General features: G+C 56.2%; 8 protein-coding genes across 8 annotated transcripts; 3 read left to right on the forward strand and 5 right to left on the reverse strand.

Annotated features, from left to right (window-relative positions):
* Window positions 1-118: 118 nt before the first annotated feature.
* B0H64DRAFT_363456 (uncharacterized protein) lies at window positions 119-1,745 on the reverse strand (the record flags this gene model as incomplete). Its single annotated transcript, XM_062801805.1, has 5 exons — window positions 119-556; window positions 628-694; window positions 753-841; window positions 890-915; window positions 984-1,745. 5 exons carry the CDS (start codon window positions 1,743-1,745, stop codon window positions 139-141), a joined length of 1,362 nt encoding a protein of 453 aa, XP_062656624.1. The 3' UTR covers window positions 119-138.
* A 528-nt stretch (window positions 1,746-2,273) lies between these two features.
* B0H64DRAFT_476698 (cytochrome P450) lies at window positions 2,274-4,715 on the reverse strand. The gene is made up of 4 exons (XM_062808164.1): window positions 4,206-4,715; window positions 3,325-4,095; window positions 2,704-3,239; window positions 2,274-2,639 (listed from the first exon to the last, which is right to left on the reverse strand). The coding sequence occupies exons 1-4, from the start codon at window positions 4,499-4,501 to the stop codon at window positions 2,446-2,448; spliced, it is 1,797 nt and encodes a 598-aa protein (XP_062656625.1). The 5' UTR covers window positions 4,502-4,715; the 3' UTR covers window positions 2,274-2,445.
* Window positions 4,716-5,862: 1,147 nt separating this feature from the next.
* B0H64DRAFT_363460 (putative cytochrome P450) lies at window positions 5,863-8,074 on the reverse strand. Its single transcript, XM_062801806.1, has 3 exons — window positions 7,546-8,074; window positions 7,373-7,479; window positions 5,863-7,305 (listed from the first exon to the last, which is right to left on the reverse strand). Exons 1-3 carry the CDS (start codon window positions 7,871-7,873, stop codon window positions 6,067-6,069), a joined length of 1,674 nt encoding a protein of 557 aa, XP_062656626.1. The 5' UTR covers window positions 7,874-8,074; the 3' UTR covers window positions 5,863-6,066.
* Window positions 8,075-8,360: 286 nt separating this feature from the next.
* B0H64DRAFT_403529 (uncharacterized protein) lies at window positions 8,361-10,174 on the forward strand. The gene is made up of 4 exons (XM_062804317.1): window positions 8,361-8,722; window positions 8,816-9,356; window positions 9,415-9,618; window positions 9,684-10,174. The coding sequence occupies exons 1-4, from the start codon at window positions 8,678-8,680 to the stop codon at window positions 10,046-10,048; spliced, it is 1,155 nt and encodes a 384-aa protein (XP_062656627.1). The 5' UTR covers window positions 8,361-8,677; the 3' UTR covers window positions 10,049-10,174.
* Window positions 10,175-10,442: 268 nt separating this feature from the next.
* On the reverse strand, window positions 10,443-12,768 carry B0H64DRAFT_403531 (major facilitator superfamily domain-containing protein). The gene is made up of 3 exons (XM_062804318.1): window positions 12,297-12,768; window positions 11,990-12,236; window positions 10,443-11,933 (listed from the first exon to the last, which is right to left on the reverse strand). Exons 1-3 carry the CDS (start codon window positions 12,584-12,586, stop codon window positions 10,698-10,700), a joined length of 1,773 nt encoding a protein of 590 aa, XP_062656628.1. The 5' UTR covers window positions 12,587-12,768; the 3' UTR covers window positions 10,443-10,697.
* Window positions 12,769-13,435: 667 nt separating this feature from the next.
* B0H64DRAFT_434366 (RmlC-like cupin domain-containing protein) lies at window positions 13,436-16,202 on the reverse strand. Its single transcript, XM_062806086.1, has 2 exons — window positions 15,466-16,202; window positions 13,436-14,832 (listed from the first exon to the last, which is right to left on the reverse strand). The coding sequence occupies exons 1-2, from the start codon at window positions 15,875-15,877 to the stop codon at window positions 13,619-13,621; spliced, it is 1,626 nt and encodes a 541-aa protein (XP_062656629.1). The 5' UTR covers window positions 15,878-16,202; the 3' UTR covers window positions 13,436-13,618.
* Window positions 16,203-18,876: 2,674 nt separating this feature from the next.
* B0H64DRAFT_418961 (uncharacterized protein) lies at window positions 18,877-20,186 on the forward strand (the record flags this gene model as incomplete). The annotated part of the gene is made up of 3 exons (XM_062805350.1): window positions 18,877-19,111; window positions 19,177-19,645; window positions 19,715-20,186. 3 exons carry the CDS (start codon window positions 18,877-18,879, stop codon window positions 20,184-20,186), a joined length of 1,176 nt encoding a protein of 391 aa, XP_062656630.1.
* A 615-nt stretch (window positions 20,187-20,801) lies between these two features.
* On the forward strand, window positions 20,802-23,348 carry B0H64DRAFT_425846 (uncharacterized protein; the record flags this gene model as incomplete). The annotated part of the gene is made up of 4 exons (XM_062805705.1): window positions 20,802-21,295; window positions 21,347-22,074; window positions 22,136-22,366; window positions 22,436-23,348. The coding sequence occupies exons 1-4, from the start codon at window positions 20,978-20,980 to the stop codon at window positions 23,346-23,348; spliced, it is 2,190 nt and encodes a 729-aa protein (XP_062656631.1). The 5' UTR covers window positions 20,802-20,977.
* Window positions 23,349-23,866: the final 518 nt, after the last annotated feature.

Here is a 23,866-nt window from a genome sequence, read left to right on the forward strand (position 1 = left end):
AGTTGGATAGCTTCCTCGAAGACTGGACGTTGTGATAACCACGGATTCCCGGATGATTATCCGGTAGCGCCGAGATATCAGGTTACAAGTACATAGATCAGTGTTGAGGCATGCGTTGCGTAATTATTATTTATCTTCCTACCGTTCATCCTCTCCCTGCCTTTCTCTCTCAGCCCGTCCTTGTCCCCGCTCATCAATCTCTTGCTCGAGCCGCGCAATAACTCCTTTCAACATCTTGATCTTCTCCTCTCCGTTTTCGTCCGGGACCCCGTAACCATCAATTTCGTGTCTCGCCTGCAAAGTGTACTCCAGCGCCTTTTCAAGATTGCCAATGTGGTAGTAAAGACGGGCTGGGACCTCGTACATACCACCCATCTGCTCCGTCAAGCCTTCCTGCTCTACGAGAGTAAACAGGCGTTCACTGGCCTCAACTGCCTCATGAAAGTCACCCTTTTGCGCAAGCTCGATAACCTTGTCCTGAAGCGTGCGGATTCCCCTGCGGCGGTCATCTGAGGCATGAAGAGCGGCTGGTTCAGAAGTGCAGAGGGAACATTGGCTAGGGTCAATAGCATGAGTGACTTGGCTCCATCTTTAGCAGTGCAGGAAGGAAGATAGATGTAAACGTACCACTTGAACCCCCAAATGTTCTCCAAGCTCTCGTGTCTCTCCTCCGAAGTCAAGCCTGCTGCCGAGTCTAAACAAGATCAGCAAAAGCAAAACAACACACGTTCATCATGATATTGGTCCCTTACACGTGATCGTAATTTCCTCCCCAACTTCAATATTACGGGCTGACCATATGGTCATAGCTAGGGTCTTTTGCGAAAAGTTGATGAAGGCACTGCAAGGTCAGTAAGTGGCGCCTTTGATATCCGCTCGTAACACGTACTTCGGCTTGCAAGCATGATTAAACCTCTGTTCACAGTCAGCTCTCACACCCTCAAACACTCACCCACACGCAAAACCCAGGAAGAATAACTTACCGCCAAATCCGCAAACAAGCCCATGTACTCCTTCCCCCCCACCGTCACCGCAAAGCTATTCGTCAACATCACATCCTCCATCTCACTCATCTCCACCCCCTCCCCCTCACCATCAGCATCACCACCCACCCTCCGGTTCCCCTGCCTAGCCAACCCCTCCACCACCCTCTCCCCCCCCAACCTCTCCCCCGCCACCCTCAACAACTCCTGCACCTCCCCCCGCAACACATCCCCCGGATACTCCACCGCCGCCAACACACTCACCCAATCCACCAGCACCACCCTCCCCTTCGCAATCCGCCGCGTCGCCACCACACCTTTCCCCTTCCCCGGGACATCCCGCACCGCATACGGCCGCGGCAGCAACAACTTCTCCGGCGCAAAGAAGGGCGCGTCTAGGGCATGGTTCCGCGGATCAGGCGCGTCGTCGGGCGTGCTGACGATGCTGACGCCGTGCGCGCGCGGCGAGGCCGCGTGCGTGAAGACGCACCAGGGGGAGGCCGAGGCCGGGATGCAGTAGGGCTGGTGCGTCCAGGGGTGCCAGGCGGAGGGGTGCGGGAGGGAGGTGGCCAGGGAGGTGGTCGGTTGGGGGTGGGTGGGTGTTTTGGGGGTGGCGGGGCCACATTGGGGTGGTGGTGGTGGTGGTGGTGGTGATGGTGATGGTGATGGTGATGGTGATGGGGGGGTGGTGGCACCGGAGGAGGTGGGATGGGAGAGGAGGGTGAGGATGGGGATGAGGGTTGTTAGATTTAGGGGTCGCATGGTTGTGGTGGTTGGGAGGGAGTTAGTTGTTGGTGAAGGATTGCGTGATGTTGGAGAGGGGAGGGATGTTGCCTGTGAGTGTGGTGGTTTTGAAACTGACAGCTTGCATTAACTACCTACCTACCTGTCAATGCTACTACGCCAGCTGTATTACTTGTGATTTAACCGACTTGATTAATAGATGGTTTCACGGAACCACTGCCAAGCTGACAGATGTTTGGTAACGCGGGCTGATTCACCCGTATCGTTACAATGCCATGACCATGGTGCTTATGAGGTGAGCAGTGACTGGTTTGGAAAGTCTCTCAGAATTCCACAACTTTATTGCCATAATCTAGAGGGCGAGCCCAGGAACATCATACAACCCGGCCACTCGCCAAACAAGAGCTACCTATATACACCTCCATCTCTTTCTCGGTCTCCTACCTCACCTTCACCCCTGGCGCCATGAAGTAAATCACCTCCTCCCCAACTCAAAGCTCTGCCCATCCGCTTGCATCCGCCCACTTCCCTCGTAACAATCATCACGGCGAAGGTAGAGTGTATTCAAACGTGGATAGTATAGGCAGCGTATGCCAACAGTGCTGAATGTACAGCCAAATCCCACACATACGATCCGAGTCAGACACCGGCGAAGCGGTCCCGACAAAATAAAATATTTACATGAATAAAAGCCATGGTCCTCGCATCCTCGCCCTCTCTAAGCCCGCCTCCTAATTCTAAAGGGGATCTTTTTCATTGGCACTGCCACGTTAAATCCAAAACTCCAGCTGTCCTTTTCCACAGGCACGGGACCGTCGATGAGCTCAATGTCGAACTGGCTCACCATGAGGGCACATGTGTAAATGACCATCTGCTTGGACATGACCCTACCCGGACAAGCGTGTCTCCCAGCTGCAGGGGTGGGTTAGCATATCGTCAAGGGGCAAAGCGGGAACTCGATTCGCAACCGACTCACCTCCGTAAGGGATCCACGCGCCCTCCAGACCGTCGAGTGAGAAGGTCGGGCCACCGGCATCAGCAGCAACGCTGCTCGCATATTCCTGGCCCTCTTCCGTCTTGGGCTTAGCCGCCGGACTAGTAGCGTAGCGACGCCTGTTCTGGTTGAGAGGTCCGCTGGTGGGGTCGTCGGGATAGACGAGGAAGCGATCGGCCCAGAAGCTGGCGAGCGGGTGCTTCCCGTCGCGCGTGTTCCAGACCTCCTCGTCCATGTGGCTCAGGCCGGTGTTGACCACGCCGATCTGGCCCTGCGGCAGGCGCCACTTGCCCAGCTTGGCGTCGGCGCCCCGCGCCGTGAGCATCGAGTACATGGTGCTGTGGAGCCGGAGCGTCTCGGCGAAGACGGAGCTGAGCACGGGCGACGACTGGCTGAGTGTCTTGGGGTCCAGGGTCCCGAGCCTGGCAACGTCGGCGCGGGCCCGGTCCCGCAGGCTCTCGTCCTCAAACAGGTGTGCTGTGACCCAACTCGCGGTCGGCGTGGCGTTGGAAACGGAGCTGTGTGTAGATACCATGGATCAGTTTCGGCTTCTTGAGCACTGCGTTTGAGACGACATAATAGGAGGGATTGGGGTTTGCTTACGCCCAGATAAACCCAAGGTCAGCTGCCACCATGCAGTCGTCGTCAAAGCCGTCCACGGCTGGGAGCTTCTTATGACGATGGCGCATGAGCTCGGAACCCCAATAGGGATCGGCATCGCCGTCGGCACCGATGCTCGACTCGGTAAAGTTCTCTCTTGCGTTCTGGTGCCACCGCTTGACCTGAGCTGCGACGCTGGCGCGGCGGCGATAAGCTCCGGGGAGGATGAAGGAGGGCAAGCACCTGGCGAGCCAGGGGATGTCCCGGTCAAAGGCCCACAGGTCATCATTGAAGGTGGGGTTGAGCTTGAGGAAGGCCGGACCAAAGAGCGCCTCGAGGATGGACTTGCTCACGAGCTCCTGAAAGAAGTAGCCCAGGTCATCGTGGGTGGTCCACTCTCGGGAGAGAGACTGCTTTTCTAGGTTGGAAGTGATCAGTTGGGTGAATCGCTGCGTGGCGTGGGCGAGATTCGGTCCCGAGAGCCCAGTTAGGAAACCCTGGTAGGTGATGTTGTATATGCGGTTGTGTGCTGGGAAGCTGGGGTCACTATTCGGATGCGGCTTCCGGTCCGGCCCGGTCTCGTCACGCAGGTAAGCCTTCACACCAACGTCTGAGAGGCCGAAGAACCATTTCATGGTATAGGTGTAGACCTGAACAACATGTCCCACGGAGGACTCGTGGCGCATATGGGCCACGGTATCCGAATCTTGCAGGATGTAGAGGTCTATGCCGCAGATTGTGACCAGGCATGATGTGAACTTTTGTTTGTAGGACCTGCCCATGCCCATTGTTATCAGTCTCTGACCATTCAACTGGGGACTCGGGACCGAAAACGGCACTCTGCAAAACGGAATGGTCCACTCGTTGTATGTAGGTGTACTCACGCAACGCGATCCATAAAGCGCATATTGTCAAAGGCAAAGGGCAGCGCATGTCCAAGCCATGGTATCAACGATGGGTATCGTGGAGGGGTTTGGGGCTCTTCTTTACTGGCAGTCCGCTGGATCGAGTGAAAGCGTGACACCTGCACAACGTAGTTGATGATGATGGCCCCGAGAGCGGCCCAGGCGACGAACTGCGCACGGTCAAAAGCCCATGACCCAATGCTGCGAGAGACCTGGATATGGACCACATCCGGGTCGGGAGCTTGGATCGTGTGAAAGGCGTCGGCTGCACTCATGTTTGCCGAGTGGTATATATGCAGGGTAGGGTCCGTGTGGAGTGGTTCGGGGTTCCCGAGGGAGTCCGGGGCTACCAGTGGCAGGATTGTATGTGTAAGAAGACAAGGACGGGCAACGTTCTTGTGCTGTCACTGCTGACTGCTGTGCCAATATCCGAGTAGGAGGCCCAGGGTCAACTTGTGTGTTTATGACATGTTTTCAAAGGGGCATTTTCAAGGTGAACCAGATCCATTTTCAGCGCCCCCCAGACCTCCCCTCAGCACACAGCCCTCATCGAAGACGTTTCACTCCCGGATGACGACCAACTCCAATTCACCTTTATTGGTTAATAGTTAACACGAAGATACCTGACGTCCGCTGTTCCCAGCCGCTCTGCTCGCACTGTGGTTCCAGCTCCCAAAAACGCCTTCCAAGGCTGCACATGTGTTTCTCGGCTGCTCGTCCTGGCTTGTGTGTAACGTCGATTTGCCCCTCCATTCGCCGCAGCACTTCGCGGCTGAATTCGCGGCTACCCTCCCGCTTTCGTCACTGGCCGCTTCGCCTATTACCGCCGCGCACTCGCCGCACTCGCCGCACTCGCCGCATTCCTCTGAATCCTCACGTTCGTGCCACATGCATTGTGGCACACTCATAGCAGGTTCATGGTAGATTCATGGCACATTTGCGGCACACGAAGGACACCGGATAAGAGGCACCGACAGATCGGATCACATGCAGTTGGCAAAGGGCTGCCCCCGACCAACAACCCCGCCTTGATCAAGCGCGCGCCGCAGGCTCCAGTCGCCTCGGGTCCTTCCCGCGGGGAGTATTCCCTACCTAGGTAGGTCACTCCACAAGGCAACAATCCAGCGCGCGCAAATGGTAGCAAGTGCCGGTGCCGGTGCTCGGTAAAGAATCTGCCGATCCTCGTACCTGCATCGCCCGGCATTCCCCGCAAAGTCCTTGACGGCACAGAAAGGCGCCATCCACGGATGAGAAGATGTACTGTTACTACTTCTCGCGAGGAAGCACCATGTAATTTTCTGTGTCCTCACAGTCCACTCTCAGATTTCAAGCCGAGGGCGATATGGATTGCTATCGCCAGTTAGCTCCACTTCTCTCCCCGATCTTCCCTCGGAAAGGCAGGCCGTACCAAGACATACACGAGTCTTGGGAAGTAGTATTGCCTGGGACAGTGTGAAAGACCTGGAAGCAGGAGAGGAAGCGAGGTGGCAACGTTTCTGACACAACTCTCCTTCCCTGATCGTGAATGGTCAGAAGACGAAAACGGCAAACAGTAGGTAGTCAGCGCCGCTGGCCTGCAGCCGCCTGCGGTCACCTCAGCGCTTATCATGGTCGTACTCGAGTGGGTCAATAGAAACGAGCGGCGACAACACGAAGTTCATGTTGGATTACGGCATCAAATACCGAACTAACGGGCCGAACGACATCAGACGAGCGAGCAGGGGGTAAGATCCCACCGTGACCTTCACCGACGCCCGCGACCCCCACCACAGAATGGCGCAGCCACGGCTGTACCATCCCATCACGGATTTACGCCGCTCCCCGGGCCGCCATGCCGCATTCACCTCTTTTTCCAAACCAATGGTGCCTTCTCGGGATGTAGCATCTGCAGCAAGAGCACGGGCGCCGAGTCGTGCTCGATCAGGTCTAGAACCCTCTTCTGCGCCTCCTCCCGGCTCTCGCCGTCGTGGACAGGCGCCGGGTCGACACGCCAGTCGCGAAACAGCGCGGCCATGGTGGCTACGAACTCGATCTGGGAGAACTTCTTGCCCGGGCAGTCACGCGCCCCCTCGGACCATCCGAGAAAGGTGCCCCTCTCGAAGCCGACGAGCTCTTCATCTCCCGGCTTGCCCCCTTCCTGGACCCAGCGCGACGGCCGCCATTCGAGCGCGTCGGGCCCCCAGTATTTGGGATCGGTCTGCACGGCCGCGTAGCTGGGGATGAACATGGTCTTGGGCGGCAGCACGATTGTTTTCCCGCCCACCTGGAGCGATACGTGCTGGTCTCCCACCCATTTCGACACGGGAACCACCGTGTAGAGACGGAGCGTCTCCAGCAGGATGGCCATGCAGCGCTTCAGACGGGGGAAACTGGCATACTTCCAGTCGGCCGGGTCGTCCCCGAGGACGGCGCGAATCTCTTCCGAAAGCCAGTCTTGCACATCGGGGTTTGCGGCGATGAAGTGAATGGCAAAGGTGAAGGTGTGGGCGGTGGTGTCGTGGCCGGCGAAGTTCAGCATAAACATGTTGCCGTATATCTCGCTCTCGCTGAGGCCGGTGCCGGTGCGGGCCTCGGCTTGCGAAGCACTGACCAGAGAGCTCATGAGCGTCTTCGCCCCTCCTTTCTTTTCCGGCGCCAACGTTGCGCGCTTCTCCTCCTCGTACTGGGCCGTCATGTACCGCTGGAAGGCAGCGCATGTGTCGGCCAGCTTTGCCAGTTTCCAATTGCTGGGAAGCCACGGTCTTGCTTTAGCCAAGAAGGAGGGACCCAACGCCAGGATGAGGACGCAGTTCTCGAGGATCATCTGGAGTGAGCTCTTGTAGTTGGCCGACGCGCTGGTATCGGACCTTTCCGTGTGGCCCTCGAACTTGTAGGACTTTCCAAAGCCAGCCCCCGAAAGCACGTGCAAGGAGAGAGTGCGGAGGTCTTCGGCAGATGTCGTCACGGACTGCTGCCGGGACCAGTAGGCAAGCATGTCGCGGGCAAGCGACAGTGCCTCGGACCAGACGACCTCGTGATTATGCTCATTGAAGCATGTCGCGATGACCTTGCGCTGTGTCTTCCACTCTTGGCCTTCGACCTGTAAGAAAAAGGGTCGGTTAGGGAAAGCCGGACAGAGTGTGTGAGGAACGGGGCGTAATTCATACGGTACTCAGGTTTTTGCCAAAGACGTTGAGAATCTCAGTCATCTCCACACACCTGGGAAAATCGGCTCGGCGGCGGAAGCAATCCATCAGACCATCGGGGCTAGCCACTATCGGGTACCGGAGTCAGCCAGAGGACGGGGGTCACGGGGGTCAGGAAAGGTGGCAAGGCGTACGGTAGAACCAGATCCTGGCAGGCGTGACGATGACAAACGCGTCGCCCATCTCTTGGTGCGGCCGCAGCCGATCGTACATTTCCCATGTCCGGAAGTTGTAGCGCGTAAAGCTGTTGTCGCCTAGAAAGCCTGGGAGTTTTCTCACGTAGGAGAGCACTTTCCGATCCACAGCCAACCACAAGGGATTGGTGTGGTCGATGGGGATGACGCGAACCGGCAGGCCGATCCGACGCGCGACAAGATAATTGCGGGCCAAGGAGACGCCGCTGTGGACTACCAAGATGGCTGCGACGAGCGCAGGCGACAAAAGCACCCAGAACAACGCCATCGTTTCGGAAGTGTGCAAAATTCCAATTCCGCGTGTCCAAAGGTTGCGGCGGAACAATATCCGCAATACAGCAATGAATGTGGTGTGGTAGCTATTCGAAACCGTCTGCCGCAGCGTACGTAGGGGAACGGCAAAGAGCGCGGCAAAGAAAGAGAGAGAAGTCAACAAACGACAGAAGCGAAAAAAAACATCAGATGAGCGTGCCGCCACCCCCTTGCAGAAGTTGCAACCCAGAACCAACGTTATCGACGCGACAATACGGGCCTTATCGCTAGGCGCTTCCTTCCCAAGAAGGACTGCTGCAGTGCTGCATTATTGGCCGACCCCTCCATCAAATGCAGTGCATACGGTGCATACAGTGCGACATCTCCCCGCCGCTCGGGAGTGGCTTTGCCAGCTGAATCTGGATTCTGCCATCCGCCGTCCCGTCGTCCCGATTGGTTTCAATCGTTTCATTGGTTTTCTTCCATCGGACCATCACCCACCTTGGATTGAACCAACTGTGCCGCAATCCAACGACGACATTCACATGCATCACCAATATGAAGAATCGGAGGCTGACTGCGCCTCGATTTGTGCCGTGAGGCTGCCAAGGTCAGCAGTATTGTGTAATGATGGAGGGGGGCCAAGTTTGAATGCTCGAGTGCTTGGATTTCGATAAGTTCTTGGACATTGGAGCACGACCCCAACATGACCCCAACATGCTTCCGCCGAACCCAGGCATGCCTACTACCTCTACTACCGTGTACTAGGTATCACAACATCAGGCGACATTCCATTGTCAGCGCCAATTGAGTTTTCATCATGCCGGAGTTCAATCACCCTGGAGTGTCCCAGAATGTCTTCTTGGTAGGCTCTATCATCCCGCTCCATCCCCCTGCGTGTTCTGTAACCCCCTGTCGTTTTGTGTCCAAGACTAATAGGTATGTGCCTATTCATCAGGGCCTCATCTGGGCAGCCGAAGGCCTAGCCCTTATTTTCCTGTCCACCCGGCTCTACACTCGCATACGTACCCAGCGCCGAATCTTCTGGGATGACGCCCTCGCCATATTCGCCACCAGTCTCACCGTCGTCGTCGCGGGACTCTGGCAATGGCAGGCACCTGCCATGTACGAGATTCTCGAGGTCATGGCCGGCCTCGCACCTCCCACTCCTGACTTCGCCGACAAGACGTTGCGGTGGTTGAAAGTGCAGCTCATTGCCGAGCTCTTCTTCTACACCGGCCTGACTGCAGTCAAACTGGCCTTCTTGTTGTTCTTCAAGCGTCTCGGCCACAACGTGAACCGGTTCAACTGGTTTTGGTGGCCCGTCGTCATCTTTGTCGTGGCCATATACGCCGTTTGTCTCGGTACCGTTGAATATCGTTGCTTGCTTCCGTCCATCGAGGACGTTACGGGATACTGTTCCTCTCCAGAGTTGGGCAACTTCACCGCTATCACGTTGAAGTTCAACTGCGCGATGGATGTATTCTCCGACTTTCTGAGTAAGACTGTGTTCTCCCGGCTGCAACTCATCTCATGACTGACCACTTCTCATGCTAGTCATCCTCATCCCCGTGTGGCTTTTGTGGAACGTACGAATCGCGTTTGCCAAAAAGCTCGCCTTTGTCGGCCTGTTCTCGCTCTCGATTGTCACCATGGCCATCGCCACCGCACGCGCGGCTGATCTGGCTGCCACAACTTGGGATAACGGTGTTATTGATCCGAGCTATCTCTGGATGTGGACTGCGATCGAGCCATGCATTGGTGAGTTACCTACCTACCTTACAGCGCGCACACATAACGGGCATGACTTTCTGACACGCCACTAGCTATTGCCGTCTCTTGTCTGTCAGCTTTCCCCCAACTGTTCGCGGCTTCCGTCAACGCCAGCAAGCCGGTCTACAAACCGACCGACTCATATCTACGCTTGATGTCGCGCATCCGATCAAAGCGGAACCAGAACCAGCGCCGCGAGCCCACTACATACGACATTTCCAACATCTCCCAGGTTGACTACATCCGGGCCCCAGAGACCTCGTCCACGGAGCAGCTGCAACCAGCCCTCGTACCGGGGTCACACCAGCCGATGACGGTCTGCTATAAGACGTCTCACCGAGGGAACAGCGACGAGATGCAAGGCCAGATTAAGCGCGAGCTTGGGTATCAGGTGACGGAGCAGTCGGCGTGGCGGTGATTGGGTTGTCAAGATGTATGTATCTATATATTGCCTTTTAATCAAGGCCAGGCGATTCGACCGTCGAGACTTTTGCTAGTCTGCCGGCGATGTATTTATTTATCAAGATGATGTGCATTCCATGGTCTCCGCAAATCCCAGATCCCCTGAGAACTTGTAATTACCAGCGGCGTGCCCAAATGCACCTGCAAGGCCTGGCATTGCTACCTACATGTAGTACTCGCCCAAATTTGCATCGTCTTCAGCGGTAACCGCTTGTTTTGAGCATTGAAGCATTCCTGTTCGATATAGAGGGCAATTGGATTTAAAGCAACGATGTCGCAGGGGTTGTCGTCGAACCTGGCTGGGCAACATTCGCACGCGGCAGAATCAACTCCTAAAAAGCGTTACTCGCCCTCCGCACGCTGTATACCTAGGTAGGGCCCTCGAAATTGGAGCGTCCCCCCACCCTATCCTTGGCTGGCAGAATTGGTAACCTTTACGGTTTTCCTCTGACAAATCTCGGCCCAAGGGAGTTCGCCTACACGGTCTCGGTCAGGCTGTAAAGGAGCAACATATTACATGTAGGTATACAGATTTGACACCTTTCGTCTATCTCGCAACACTCTCCGTACCCTCAACGCTGGCACACATGTACGCCAGAGCCAAGTCATGCTGAGTTGGGCTCAGAAACCACGCGACACTGCACAACCCCGTCCACTTTCACCTTCTCTTCCGCCCTCCCGACTTCCTCATCAGACGAGGAAGAACCGACCCCGTTCACTTTCACTCCATCATCGAGGCCATATTCGGTCTCCAACTCCTTGCGTAGCTCCAAGCCTCTCATCACTGGAACGGCGAGCAAGCTGACCAGACTTATGCCCAAACATAGCCACCAGATGACCCTTAAGCTCTCCGAATAGACATCCGTCATCTGTTGGAAAGCGACCGGGCCTAGCGCTCCATCCCGTCTCAGTCCATGGACCGCGCTTGCAAAGGAGTAGGCAGCTCCATCGGCCATCTGGGCCCGGAGTGTCGGGTCGGATATACTCTCGAGATTGCTGCCCACGGCCGCGTTGAAGATGATACCAGGGAGGGTAACGCCCCAGACGTATCCAAAAGTCCTGAAGAAGCTGTAGGTCGCCGACGCCGACGCCACGTGGCTCTCGGGCAGAGAGGCCATGAGAGCCGGCAGGAGCGTCGACATGACCAGGCCCGACCCGGCGGCCGCGATCAGCTGGTACCATACCCACGCCACCTTGGACGTCGACCCGTCCAGCAGCGTGAACAGGCCAAAGGCCAGGCTCGAGAGGGCAAAGGCCGCCGCGTGCAGGGGTCGGTAGGCTCCAAAGGTGCTGAGCAGGATGCCGGCCAGGACGGCAAAGACGAGGGACGACAATGCAAAGGGAAGGAAGTAGGTGCCGGATTCCAGCACGGTCGTGCCCTGGACGGCTTGGAGATATACGGGGAAGAAATACGCCGTGGCCTGGAGCACGACCGATGAGGTGAAGGTCAGTCCGTAGGCGATGGCCGAAGTCCGGTTCGTAAACAGCCGCGGCGGGACGCTAGGAAACGGGGCCAAGACCGCTTGGTGTACGTGGAAGGCGGCCCAGCCGGCGACGCCGAGGACGATAGGTACAATGATGCGAAACGAGGACCACTCATGCTGTTCATCGGTGCCACCCTGGACGAGGCCAATCAGGAGAGAGATCATGCTAGAGGTAAAGATCAGGTTGCCGATGATGTCGAGCCGGCGAAACTTGGCCCCAATGCCCCTGTGCTCAGTGGCCGCCGTGCCGGTCTTGAAGCGCATGAAGAGGAGCAGGAAGGCGAGGGCGACACCGCAGATGGGAATGTTCATGTAAAACATCCAGCGCCAGTTTGCTTCAGCTAGAGCACCACCGACCTTGCGAGAGTGTCAACAGGCTGGACGGGAAGGGGGACGTTTAGTTTTTGACTTACTGGAGGTCCCAAGGCCGCACCGACACCTGACCACGAGAACATCAAACCGAGGTACTTGCCTCTTTCTCGCAACGGCACCAAGTCGCAGCACACGATATCCAACATGACAACAATGCCACCAGCCCCAGCGCCCTGGACCGCCCGTCCGGCGATCAGCATGGCGGCATCTTTGGCACCGCCGGCGATCCCACTACCAAGGGTGAAAAGGACGACGGATGCGATGAAGGGCCGGCGCCGACCAAACACACTAGCGGTTTCGGGCGTTAGGTTTCAACACATACATGCATGCAGGAAAGGGAAGACGCACTCGGCCAGCTGACCAAACAGTGGCTGCAACACGCATGACGCGACCACGAAGCTATTGGCAATCCACACATACTGCTCGGCGCCGCCAATGGCCGCCGTCACGGTCGGCAGGGCAGTCGTGACGATGGCGACGTCGAGGGCGGAGATGAAGGAAAGGCAGCACAGGGCAACGAAGGTGCCCCAGAAGCGGACGCCGCGCTTAACTGTGACCTGGGTCTTGTCCTCGGCTGCAACGAGCTCCTTCTGGCCGTCGGCCTCCCGAGCCGTGGCACTGCTGCCGGATGCGGCCATGTTGCAAAACACTTCGTGCTTGTTGTCGTTGTTGTGGGGGCAGGATGAGGGGAGTCAAGGGACAAGGGGCACGGGTAGGGCTGGAAACTTCGGGAGACGGAAGGGGGCAACCCCTGGCGAAGGAAGAAGAGATGAGAAACTCGGCAAGAAACTCAGGAATGCAAAGCGTCAACGAAACCGAGAAATGTCAGAACGTCTGCCTAGCAGACGCATCTGAGATCGCTGGACCATGCCGCAATACGGCAGATCTGTGAAACAAACACACTGTGTCGCTGTCGGTACGGTGGGTTGCATCGTATGTAATCTGCGCCATGGCGGCTAAGCTGTGCCGCATGCAAGTCGGCCCGTGGGTTGATTCAGGTCCGTGGTTTTCACACAGTACAGATGGATGTACCACAGTACGCCTCCACATCGCATGGATGTTGGGGCTGTGCGAGTGGGGGTTATCCATACGTGCCGCTGCACAACACGCACAGCTCTTCGTATAAGTGCCGAATCGGGAGGGGCGTCATCTTGGCAGGCACAAGACAGTTTGTTAGCTGCGCTGCTATTGGCGTGTTCTACATTCAACGCCCTTGGCTCATCCACGAGGTCGCCCTTAGAGCGCTTTACCACTGGGGATTAGGCTACGGGTTACAAAGAGGTGCTTCCGCCATGGACCGCATTCAGAGCGGCAGTAGGCCTAAGCAGTAGCAACGTTCTCCCGCTTTTGAGACAAGGCACAGGCTGAAAGCCAAGCCACAGGTTGGAAGTTAGGCTACGAACCACAAGTTGAACTCAAGGTACCCGTTGGAAGCCAGGGTATTAGGTAGAGGTTAGGAAAATGGAAATTCAGAAGTAAACTACAATCCGAGAGGCCAGTTGTAAACTAGAGGACCACGTACATAGAAGCCAGGGCACGAGGGCTCGCAAGGGTATTTGGATGGTTAGGGGCTTGAAGAACTCGGCCTCGCAGTCACGTAGTAGATAAAAGCTCTGCGCTGGGGCAGCTCACACACAAGGGCTTTCAACCCCTAGTAATCTAGCCACGCATCAAACAACAGCCATATACACCTCCATCCCCATCTCCGTCTCCCACCTCACCTTCACCCCCGGCGCCACAAAGTAAATCGCCCCTTCCCCCAACTCAAACCTCTCCCCATCCGCGTACATCCGCCCACCCCCCCTGGTAACAACCATCACCCCAGGGCCCTCCCCCTCCCCAATCTCATCCCCCTCCCCCACCCCCAACTCCACCCGCAGCATATCAAACTCGCTCATCGGCGGCCGATACACCCTGGTCCTCCCCACCCCACTCCTCCCCGCCTCCACACCCGGCAGCACCACATCCCCCCTGGAGTGCGCCTTGTCAAAGGTAAGCGTATCAGCAAACAAGTCGATGCTGTTCCGCTCCGCGCGCGGGCAGAACCCGGCATTGAGCACGTTGTTGCTGCGCGCCATGCACTCGACGATGTCGCCGCCCAGGTAGGCGTGCACGCCGTCGGCGGGTATGTACAGTGCCTCGCCGGGCTGGAGGGTCATGAAGTTGGTGCAGGTCAGCGCGACGAGGGCGCCCGGGTCGGCGGGGCCGTGTTGGGTTTGTAGGCGCGGGAGGAGGTTGAGGATGTAGGCGGCGTTGTTGTTGCCGAGGTCGGATTGCGGGGTGGAGAGGAGGCGGTGTTGGGTGGACTTGATGGTGGCGTCGTCGGCTTTGAGGAGGTTGCGTGTTACGGCTCGCAGGGTCTGGTCGGTCCAGTGGGTGGTGTTGGGTGGGACGAAAGAGTGGAGGGCGGGGAGCTTGAATAGGGGCTCGATTTCGGATAGTGGTTTGAAGCCTGCGAAGACCTCGAATTTGGAGAGGGCGACGGCGATTTCGGGCTTGTGGTTGGGGTCGGTGAAGTTCTCGGGGTCTTTGGCGTGCAGTTTGGCGGCCAGCTGTTTGTTGGGGTGGATTTGAAGGGGGAGGGCCTTGGCGATGGACAGGATCTTGGGGAGGAAGGGGAGTTGGCCGCCCAATTCATCGATAACCTTCTTGCCGAGCAGCCTTTCCTTGTCCCTGTCGAGGACGTCCTTGAGGAGTTCACCCGTCTTCAAGACCCGGGCGGGGAAGTCGGGATAGTCCCCGAACCACATCTCGGAATAAAACTCATCATCCTTGATCTCGAAGTCCTTAATCGTCTTTTTACATAGCTGCGCTGCGAGTGACTGCTGTCCCTGCTTACCCCAGGGGTAGTTGTTGCAGGTCCCGGACAGTTGGAATACCCGGTCTGTCATGGTGTCGGGGAATAGTGAAAGGGGAATGAAGGAAGTGTCGGGATGTTAACAATGGCATCATGACTAGGAGGGACATCATGGCGTTTTGTTGTTGGTGTTGGATGTTGGATGTTGGATGCTGGATCTCTTGCAACAATGTCGTCATAACCCATGGCGTCACCATTGCCCGTTGTGGGGCCGTGTAAGCCGGTCCTCGGCCGAAGAAGTGGGTCACCGCTCCGTGGCCCTGCCACCCTCTGGCCAAAAAAAGCCGAACTCGAAAGGAAAGCAAGAAATCAAGCAAAAAGAATAAATGAAAAGAGATCGAGAAAGCTAAGTCGAATAAAAGAAAGAGGGTAAAAGAAAAGGAAATGAGGTAAATAGAGCTTCTTTGGGCTTCAGGATGACTTTCGTTATATTCCTCCAGCTCAGGACTCGAAGTTTCCATTGCCGACATCCGCACGTGGAGTTCGGCTTTTTCTGTCCATGAGGTGCCACGTCAAAAAGTGCGATCTGTACCAAGTATATCATATTACACAATACATAGCAAGTCGAAAGTCGATGCCTATTGCTGCCTGATGGGCACTCCCAACCGGACTAAACAAAATTACCTATCTACAGAAGCCCATGCTCGACCAGAGCATCACGAAATCCGCCCTGCGAGAGCTCCGACGTGACGACGAGGTAGACGTTGTACCGGGTCGCATTCAGCGAATCCAGTTTACAGGCACCCGTGCGCAGGAGGTCACCGACCCGAATGATGTACTCGTTGATGTTCCCTGCGCGCGCGACCGTCTTGGAGATGACGTGGAACTGGTCCCCGCGCCCCGTGTCGAGCCTGTTCTGCCAATAGACGGATATGGACGGCGGTCCGCCCTTGGATAAGCCCGTATGCGTCTTGATCTCGCCCGTCGACGGGTCGAGGTATTTGCCGTCGACGATCGGCTGGCCGGTGAGGGTCCAGCTCTGGTTGGGGGCTTCCCCGTCTAGCAGCGCTGGGGACACGGCTGAGGCAGGTGGAGGGCCGCTGTTTGTGGGGTTGCTGTTTGTGGGATCCATGATGGTTCGAGTCTCGGTGATATTTGTGGGTTGGCGGGAGAAGGGTGGTGGAAGAGTGAAGAGAGACTCTGATCAAGAGCGTTGCAGAAAAGAATGGGAGACCAAGTGTCCCCGAAAACAGCGCATACACCCTAGTTAGGTAACTAAGCATCCCCCAAAGATGTTGCGCCATCCCATATTTTCCCACCTTTTTCTCGCAACATCAATAAACGGAACACTTCGCCAAGATCGCTAAGTCCTTGTGTTGGTTCCACACACGAGATGATTGGCACATCCGCCGGCACATCCGCCTAGCACAACCCTCACGTCCTGCAGGAAATGGGCGAGACCGGTACCGTCGTAGGAGAATGGGGTTCTCACCGGGTCTCGAAGCAGAGTCTTTATTGGTCAAAACCGCGGCTCCCGTTTTAGTATCCGTGCTGCTCAATAACGGACGCGCATGCCCTCTACATGTAGGCAGCCTCCTGCCATTTTGGGACCAACAGACAAACGTTGGCTGCGTTGGAATCAATAAAACCAGACCACGAACGCGATGATTGGAGAGGTAGACAAGCAATTAATAAAAAGAAAAGCCGCCGATCGTGGGAAATCCGGAATGCGTGAGGGACTTTTGATTCATGCGGACTCAGGTTAGGCAATCAGACTTGTCGTCAACGTATCTACGCTTGCCGTGCTAGCTTCGTACTAATCCAATGACTCTTCCCAGACTGCCTCCGCGTTTCACCTTATCAGTCTTGGACTAAGCGCCCAGCTGGTCCTCGCGGCGCCGACTTTTTCACCTAAAGCCCCCCCGCTTCTGAGCTGTAGAAGCGCGCAACCTACCTAAATTACTCGGATAGGCGCGTCGATATTTGCGAGGCACAGCACAACACGTTCTGCGCCTTTGGGGACCCCGTTTCGAGAGATGTGTGGTGTAGGAACAACTGCTAATGTGAATACGTCTACGAGTGTCCTGGGTTTGGTGGCTGCCTAAGCCAAATGAATCTGGTGTTGAAGCCGGAGAGTGAGGGGGGGAGGAGGCAACCGAGACGGCGGAGGCAATCTGATTGATGAGATTCTTCACGTGGCTAGTCCTCGCAACCAGAACCACTACCATAAGACCAGACAACCCTTCGACTTCTCTGGTGGGCTTGCCGCTAATTATACACGCGTCCCCGTGCTCCCAATGCTTGACACCCACCATTCTCCCCTTGAGCGACTTTGTGCCGCTAGCTGGTGGTCATTGGTGACACTCGCTTCTGTGCCGACTTGGACTCAGACTGCCAGTCTCTTACAGAGAAAACGGCCGATTCATGTGGCGGTGCGGTCTGCCAATTCCGTCCGGGTACATGCGGGTTCGACAAGAGTGCTGTTGGCGTTGCCAAAATGGTAAAGAGGGTAGAAAGGTAGAAGGGTAGAAGAGGAATTGAAATATACTCGCGCTTACTGCCTCCTCTTCTTCTCACTATAACGTCGGCAGCTAGATGCTATGCTGCTTTACAATCGCTGTTTATTAACGCTAACAATAAGACTTTCTCTAGGAAGATATATGGGTGATACTCCAAGGCCGTGCCCGCAGGTACGACAGAGCGTTGCCAATATGGTGTTGGATGTTGGATGTTGGATGCTGAATCTCTTGCAACAATATCGTCATAACCCATGGCGTCACCATTACCCGTTGTGGGGCCGTGTGAGTGCAGCCCACGGGACCGGTATTCCCGGAACAGTGGGTCCTATCTCCGGTGGCCGTTCCGGAGTCCAAAGTGCTCTCTCTGTACAGATGACGCTACCAAAAGAACTGGCTCACCGCCCGTTAAACTGTTAGTGTCTATGGGCCTTTTTCTGCCAAGCAGAACCACTGGAATCCGGAAGGCGGTGAGCCAATTCTTTTGGTAGGGTCTTCTGTACCGAGTATATCATACTACACAGCGGTCTTCTTTCCCGAGTGGCACATTAGAACTTGCGGTGCCCATGAATCTAATTATGTTGAGTACCTAGAATGCAAAACCCGCACCCCCTTTCAGCTCACTCAGGCCGTAAAATTCCACACCTGGTGGCGTGGCGTTGTGGCTCAGGAGCTTGGTCAAACGGATCTCCAGCTCGGCCGTGGTGGGTGGTCAAAGTTGCGAATATAGTAGCTTCCCTTCACACTTACCGGAGCACGCGGAGGGCAGAAGTGGCACAGTCAGGTATTTTAGTCTTGAGCCGCACAGCCCCTCGCGGACGCGGCGCCGTGTTCGTGAGGCTCGCCTCATACATGCAGCTCTCCCGGGTAAATCGGCCTCAGGTTTCAGTGTACAAGAGAGCTGAAGCCCCCCAGACATTCACTTGACATCTAATTAGCGGCGGGTATTCTTTCAGCATCCCCTCTACCTAACATGAGCGATTCCACGTTCCATCCCGAGGGTTATTACCTCAACGCGGAAGAGGCCCTCGATGCAGCCAAACAGTTACAATCACAACAGGAAAAGCAACCTGTCACCTGGGAACCCATCAGATCATCTCCCTGCACCGTCCTCTTTGCAGTATTATGCTTCACGTTGGCGGCATGGGGTTCCGCCCAAACCTCCGAGTGGCTATCGGGCCCGTCCCCCCTCATCAACGAATGCGACAATAGCGGAAATATTTCTCTTGCCGAGAGGCAATTTCAAATCAACATCCGTGCCGCTAAGGACCTATCATTTGCTCAGGCCAAGATCATAGATCTTTTCTGGGATTTGGGGGTAGCTCAAGGAGGCCGCCTGTTGCACGGATGGATCCTCTACCATATCGCCTGCAAGACCATCACTTGGGCACTGGAACACGCTTCCCTGCCATGCGACTTTTCGCTACGTCTCCTCTTTTGGCCTGACTCGATTTGGTCCCTGTTCTCCTCAATCAACTATCTCGTTGTGAAGAGACAGCGTGGTCTTCTAGTCCCTATGGTACTCCTAACATACTGTATCGCCCATGTCTTGCTATTTGGCACCTTGTGGAGTGCCGCGACGGGATATCAAAGTATCGGGAAGGCCGCCTTTGCAATGCCCGACGGATCCTGGGTTGCTAGCGAACACGATGCGCTTAGATTTTGCTGGTCGCTAGATCCGAAAAGGCTTGCCCCTCTTCCAGCGGACGGTGTCGTCCTGGGGCCCAGGTTTGGATCCGTTTTCCAATCCTTCTCTGACCTCAACGCGGAATCCGGCACTGGGAGGATGTGGGACTCCTATCACAATATCGCGGGCGATGTGTCCGATGACTTTAACAACATTTATTCTTGTAAGTCAGAACTGAATGCCATCAACAATACCGGCCCCGCGTGTTCTAACGACTTATCCCTACAGACGCGAGGTCGAGATTTACGATGCAGACCTTTGTCCGAAACTACACTCCTGTTTTTCAGGAGTCATTACCCGGGGGCGAGAACCTTACCGAAGTGGTAGAATGGAACAAGTCCATGAACGGCTCGTTTAGCGACTTTGATCAAAAAGGCTTCCAGGACCTCACGTATAGTAGCAAGACCTCGAAACAACCGTCCGAGGGAAAGCTCGAACTCCCGCGGGTTGTCAACGGGTGGCAATTTCTCGGCCTGAGGCAGAGCGTGTCGACCAGCCCCAAGGAATTGGTCTCGGTTGCATACCAAGACCAAGAGCATGGCCACTACAATACAGGCCGGTTCCTAAAAGCTAACTTCCGCCTTGACGCTTCAGTCCCCTCTGGACCAGAAGTCATCCCATACAATTCAACGGTGTGGTATAACGAAACTAAAATAGCCCTGGACGCGCCCTTTTTGGACGTAGGGTTTAAGAATTGGTATGCTCACACCTATTCCCTGGCATACCTAACCATACGGTAACCGTACTTACATGTTGGGAAAATTAGCTCGTGGTCGCTCCCGTTACTTGGGGAGTGTATCTGTTACAAGGGTAAGCCGTTGACTGAAGACTTCAGGCACGACGTCAACAAGCTCTGCATCGGCGGTGACCAATACATATGGGGATTCTCACGGTCACTCATCTTCGTCGGGCTTTTCCTCGAGACTGTATGGGGTTTCTTCTGTCTCATTCTACTATTGTTATCAACACAGCAGAGCCAGCTCGTAAGGCACGGTAGACCGACAGTGGGCATCATCAGAACCGTCCTAGACCTATCTGAGGCCTTGAATCGAGCCCTCGGGCCGGACACTTCATGGCACACGGAGAAGCAGTTGGAAAAGGAACTTTGTGGCCATCAGCCAGTTGGCTATACAATTTGGGATAAGGGCGACGTAACAGGCCATATTGGGCTTGCTCCCCTGGCGGAAGCGGGAACAGCAAAACGAAGCTTGCGGGTCGATGACTTCAAGACTGGCTGACAACGGGCTAGACGGAACTATCAACAGGAGTATTGAAGCGGGGGGGATGCATGTAAAGTTTTCTTCTCGAGAGCCGTCAGTCGGTCCTAATTATTTCGTCGCCTTGAAGCAGCCAAAATTGGCTGGGTGGCAGTAGCATTTTGGAACGACCAAAACCACTGCAGGAACATGATTTCGGAAACACAACACGTTAGGTTGAATGATGTTTGTTCTCTATTGTGAAAGCTCGTATACCCCGTTCTGCCCAAGCCATTGGATTGGATCCAGGTAACATGGTAACATTGGAGCGCAGCTCGCCGGGTGAATTGGAAGTTCTCAATCACCTACGAGGAATTCGTGTACTCTTGCTCGAGCCGTCTGTGCCACCACTACCCGTGCCGCCCAAGTTCAAAGTGCGGCTGAACGTTTGGGAGAGGACATCGTCGATCCTTCTGGCCCCAGCCAGGAGACCTCGCCCCCACGGCCAATCACAAAACGTTGATCGCGGGACCGGTGGCGAGGAATTCGGGGGAGCGAAGGATCAACTGTCCAGTCAGAAGCGGCTCTTCTTCGTTCAATGGAATGCGGCCAGGGTTGTATGACGCCGGTGTCCTGCACAAGCTGCGCTGTCCGGCAAGGAACTGTGGACTTCTCGGCAATGATGACACTTACGCAACCCATCCATCCGAACTCGAAAAGACCAAGAGTTCGTTCGGGCACAAACATCCACAGATCTAAAGTTCATCCCGCATCTTTTATATACATGCAGATAAAGGGCCGCCACTAACATTGCCCCGTCCTCCCCCATCAACATGGAGTTTGAGAAGCCCCTATCCGCGGACAAGGGTACGGGAGCTACCGTAAACGACCTCCTCCCGACCCCAGCGACAGATCCCACCGACCCCAACCTTGGGGGCCAAAATTCCACCACGGCGCCGGGGGATGGTCCGACATTATCTCATGCTTTGGCCACGGAAACACTTGATAATGGGAACCAGACACAACAACCCCCCCGGGAAAAGAATGCCCTGGACTCAGGGTGGAACGAGCAACAACAAGACACTGCAGCACCTCTAGTTGCCGGTATAAATAATGAAGAGCTTTGGCAGCTTGTTCGGCGATTCAACAAGGTGAGTGGCTCACAGAGAGTCAACACTCAGGGTATCAGTTAATAGGCCCAGCAAATATACGACGTTCGGGCCACTGCTTGCCCACCCCCTGGCGGTTTGGACCTCAATATCGCTGACGATGAGGAATTCTCGCCTGACAAACTGCGCGCCAACATTGAACGGCTCTACATGACGGTTGGTGTTGGCCTCCTCACCGGTTGGAAGCACCTTGTACGACTTCGATCCTGGCGGGAGAGTCGACGCACTGCCTGCTTCGCTGCGGCATATTTCGTTGCCTGGTCCTTGGATCTTCTTACTCCCCTTCTCTCGGCTGCTTTACTAGCAATGGTTGGATCGCCTCACGCACGCCGAATATTGTTCCCTCCTGCCCCAGTTGCGCTCGTCGACAGCAAGACTGGTGGCGTGCAGAAGCCGAAGGCGGGCGTCCTCGGAAGCCATGACAGCGCCACGGGTGCGCCAGAAAACCACAAGGGCGAGGCAGTGGAACAGGAAGCTAGCAATCTTGTCAGTGGCATTGCTTCGGTCGCCCTAAGTAGTGCTGCGGGTAAACATCCGCAAGGCGATCCGGACTCGGATGATAAAGCTGCTTTGGACACAGCTCCTGATCCGACGGCCCTCGCAGCCAGCACCGTTGACGCCAAGGAGAAGGCGAGTGGTGGCAAGCCGGGCCCGAAGCATGACAAGACCAAGGTTCCCATAGAGACGGCCATCTGGGCCAAGATGCGGCCAATTATGCACACCATCGGCACCATCGCCGACACCTGGGAGCGCCTTTCCAAGTATGTCTTGTTGAGAGATCGAGAATAGAAAGTAGCACAGCCAATGCTAACCTTTCGGCAGCACTCTCTCGCCTATCCCGCTATTCCCCTCCGAAGTATACCGTCTCCGCCTCGTCATCATTCTCCTCCCCCCACTCGTTAGCTTCTCTCTCCTCCTGACGCCCTACCGTCTTGTAAAGTCTCTCTCATTCCTAATCGGCGTCATATTCTTCGGCGACCCAATCCTCTCGCGAGGACTTGACTGGCTGAACCGGACCATCCCCAACTGGCAAAAGCTACTCGAGCCGCGCAAGTAAGTCTTGCTCGCCCTTTATATCCACCACTCCCCCATTCACCACTAACCCCCCTCTCTCTCAAACAGCACAATCCTCAAAGGCGCCCCCACCAACGCCCAACTCACCCTCACCCTCCTCCGCCACGGCGAAGCCAACCACGCCCCCCTCCCTCCACCCCCACACACAACCTCCCCACCGCCAACCCAACCCGCCCCGCTCACAGCCACCGACCTCGGGCCATCAGACACCCCCCCACTCAACGCAACACCAGCCGAGATCGACGCAGCCATCGCCCCCTCCACCGACACAAACAACGCCACCACCAACACCACCCCCTCACCCGCCACCCCCCAAAACACACCCCACCACAACCGCACCAGCAACCGCATCCTCAACCTCTTCAAGGGCACGACGCGCGGTGTCGTCAAGACCGCCGTCGGCACCGACACGGTGCGCGCCAAGGCAGGCAGCGCGCCGGCCAAGAACCGGCTGGGGGTGATCCCGCGCGGCCACAACAACGCTGCGGCGGCGGCGGCGGCGGCAGCGGCGGCAGCGGCACGGACATCAGCCGCGCCTGGACCGGCGGCGTTCGAGGCGCGGTGCGGCGGGCACAAGGGCGCGGTGTGCTTGTACAGGTTGTCGACGGGCGGCGGCGGGGCGGCGGCGGGGCCCGTGGTGGCGTTTGCGCGGGGTCATGGGCAGAGCCATAAGGGTGGGGGGGTGGTGAAGGTTGGTCTTGGTGGGGAAAAGAGGGACTCGGAGGGGGTGAAGCCGGCATGGAGCGTGCCCGTGGCAGATGTGGTTGAGATCAGGAAGATTGGGGGGTATGGGTGGAAGGCGAAGCTGGTGGTGGGGTGGTCGATGGAGAGGGAGGTGAAGGATGGGCTGGTGATTCGGACTGTGGGAGGGGACGAGTATAAGATTACAGCTGTTCCGTTGAGGGACGAGTTGTTTAATCGGCTGGTTGCGGTGGGAGGGCAGAAGTGGGAGGCTTGGTGAGTCGACTCGGGGTTGTACGATGACGGCGGAGAGACGGATCAGCGGTTAAAGGTTGGGGGCAGAAGATGCCTTCGAACCTCATGGACGATCCTGCGTCCCAGTTTGACGCCCGATGATGCTGGTCCAAAATCACATGCCCCGGGGATGGGGTGAGTGATGGTTATATTCTAGTGGGAAGACAAGGAAGGCATTTCCGACGGCACAGGTTCGGAGCACCTTCAAGATTTGGTGAGTCTCGTTGCGCTCTATGCCGCGAGTGGTGTTTACGATATCGGCGCAAAAAAGGGGTTGGATGGGGAAATTTGTCATGGCAACGATTCAACTCGCCAAATAGGGGCTCGTTATCAATGTCACAAGGTCATACTTGCAAGAGAAGACGGCACCAAATACTGGCGAGAAGACTGCATTAGGCATGTCTGTCTATCATGCAACCTCAAACCCCCTTACTCTAAACACCCCAGCCCAACTGGACAAAAAACATCATCCCCAACGCCATCAGTCACTAAAGAATATTGATC

This window comes from Chaetomium fimeti, assembly GCF_033439085.1.
Source record: "Chaetomium fimeti strain CBS 168.71 chromosome Unknown B0H64scaffold_6, whole genome shotgun sequence".
In the NCBI taxonomy this organism is placed as follows: Eukaryota; Fungi; Ascomycota; class Sordariomycetes; order Sordariales; family Chaetomiaceae; genus Chaetomium; species Chaetomium fimeti.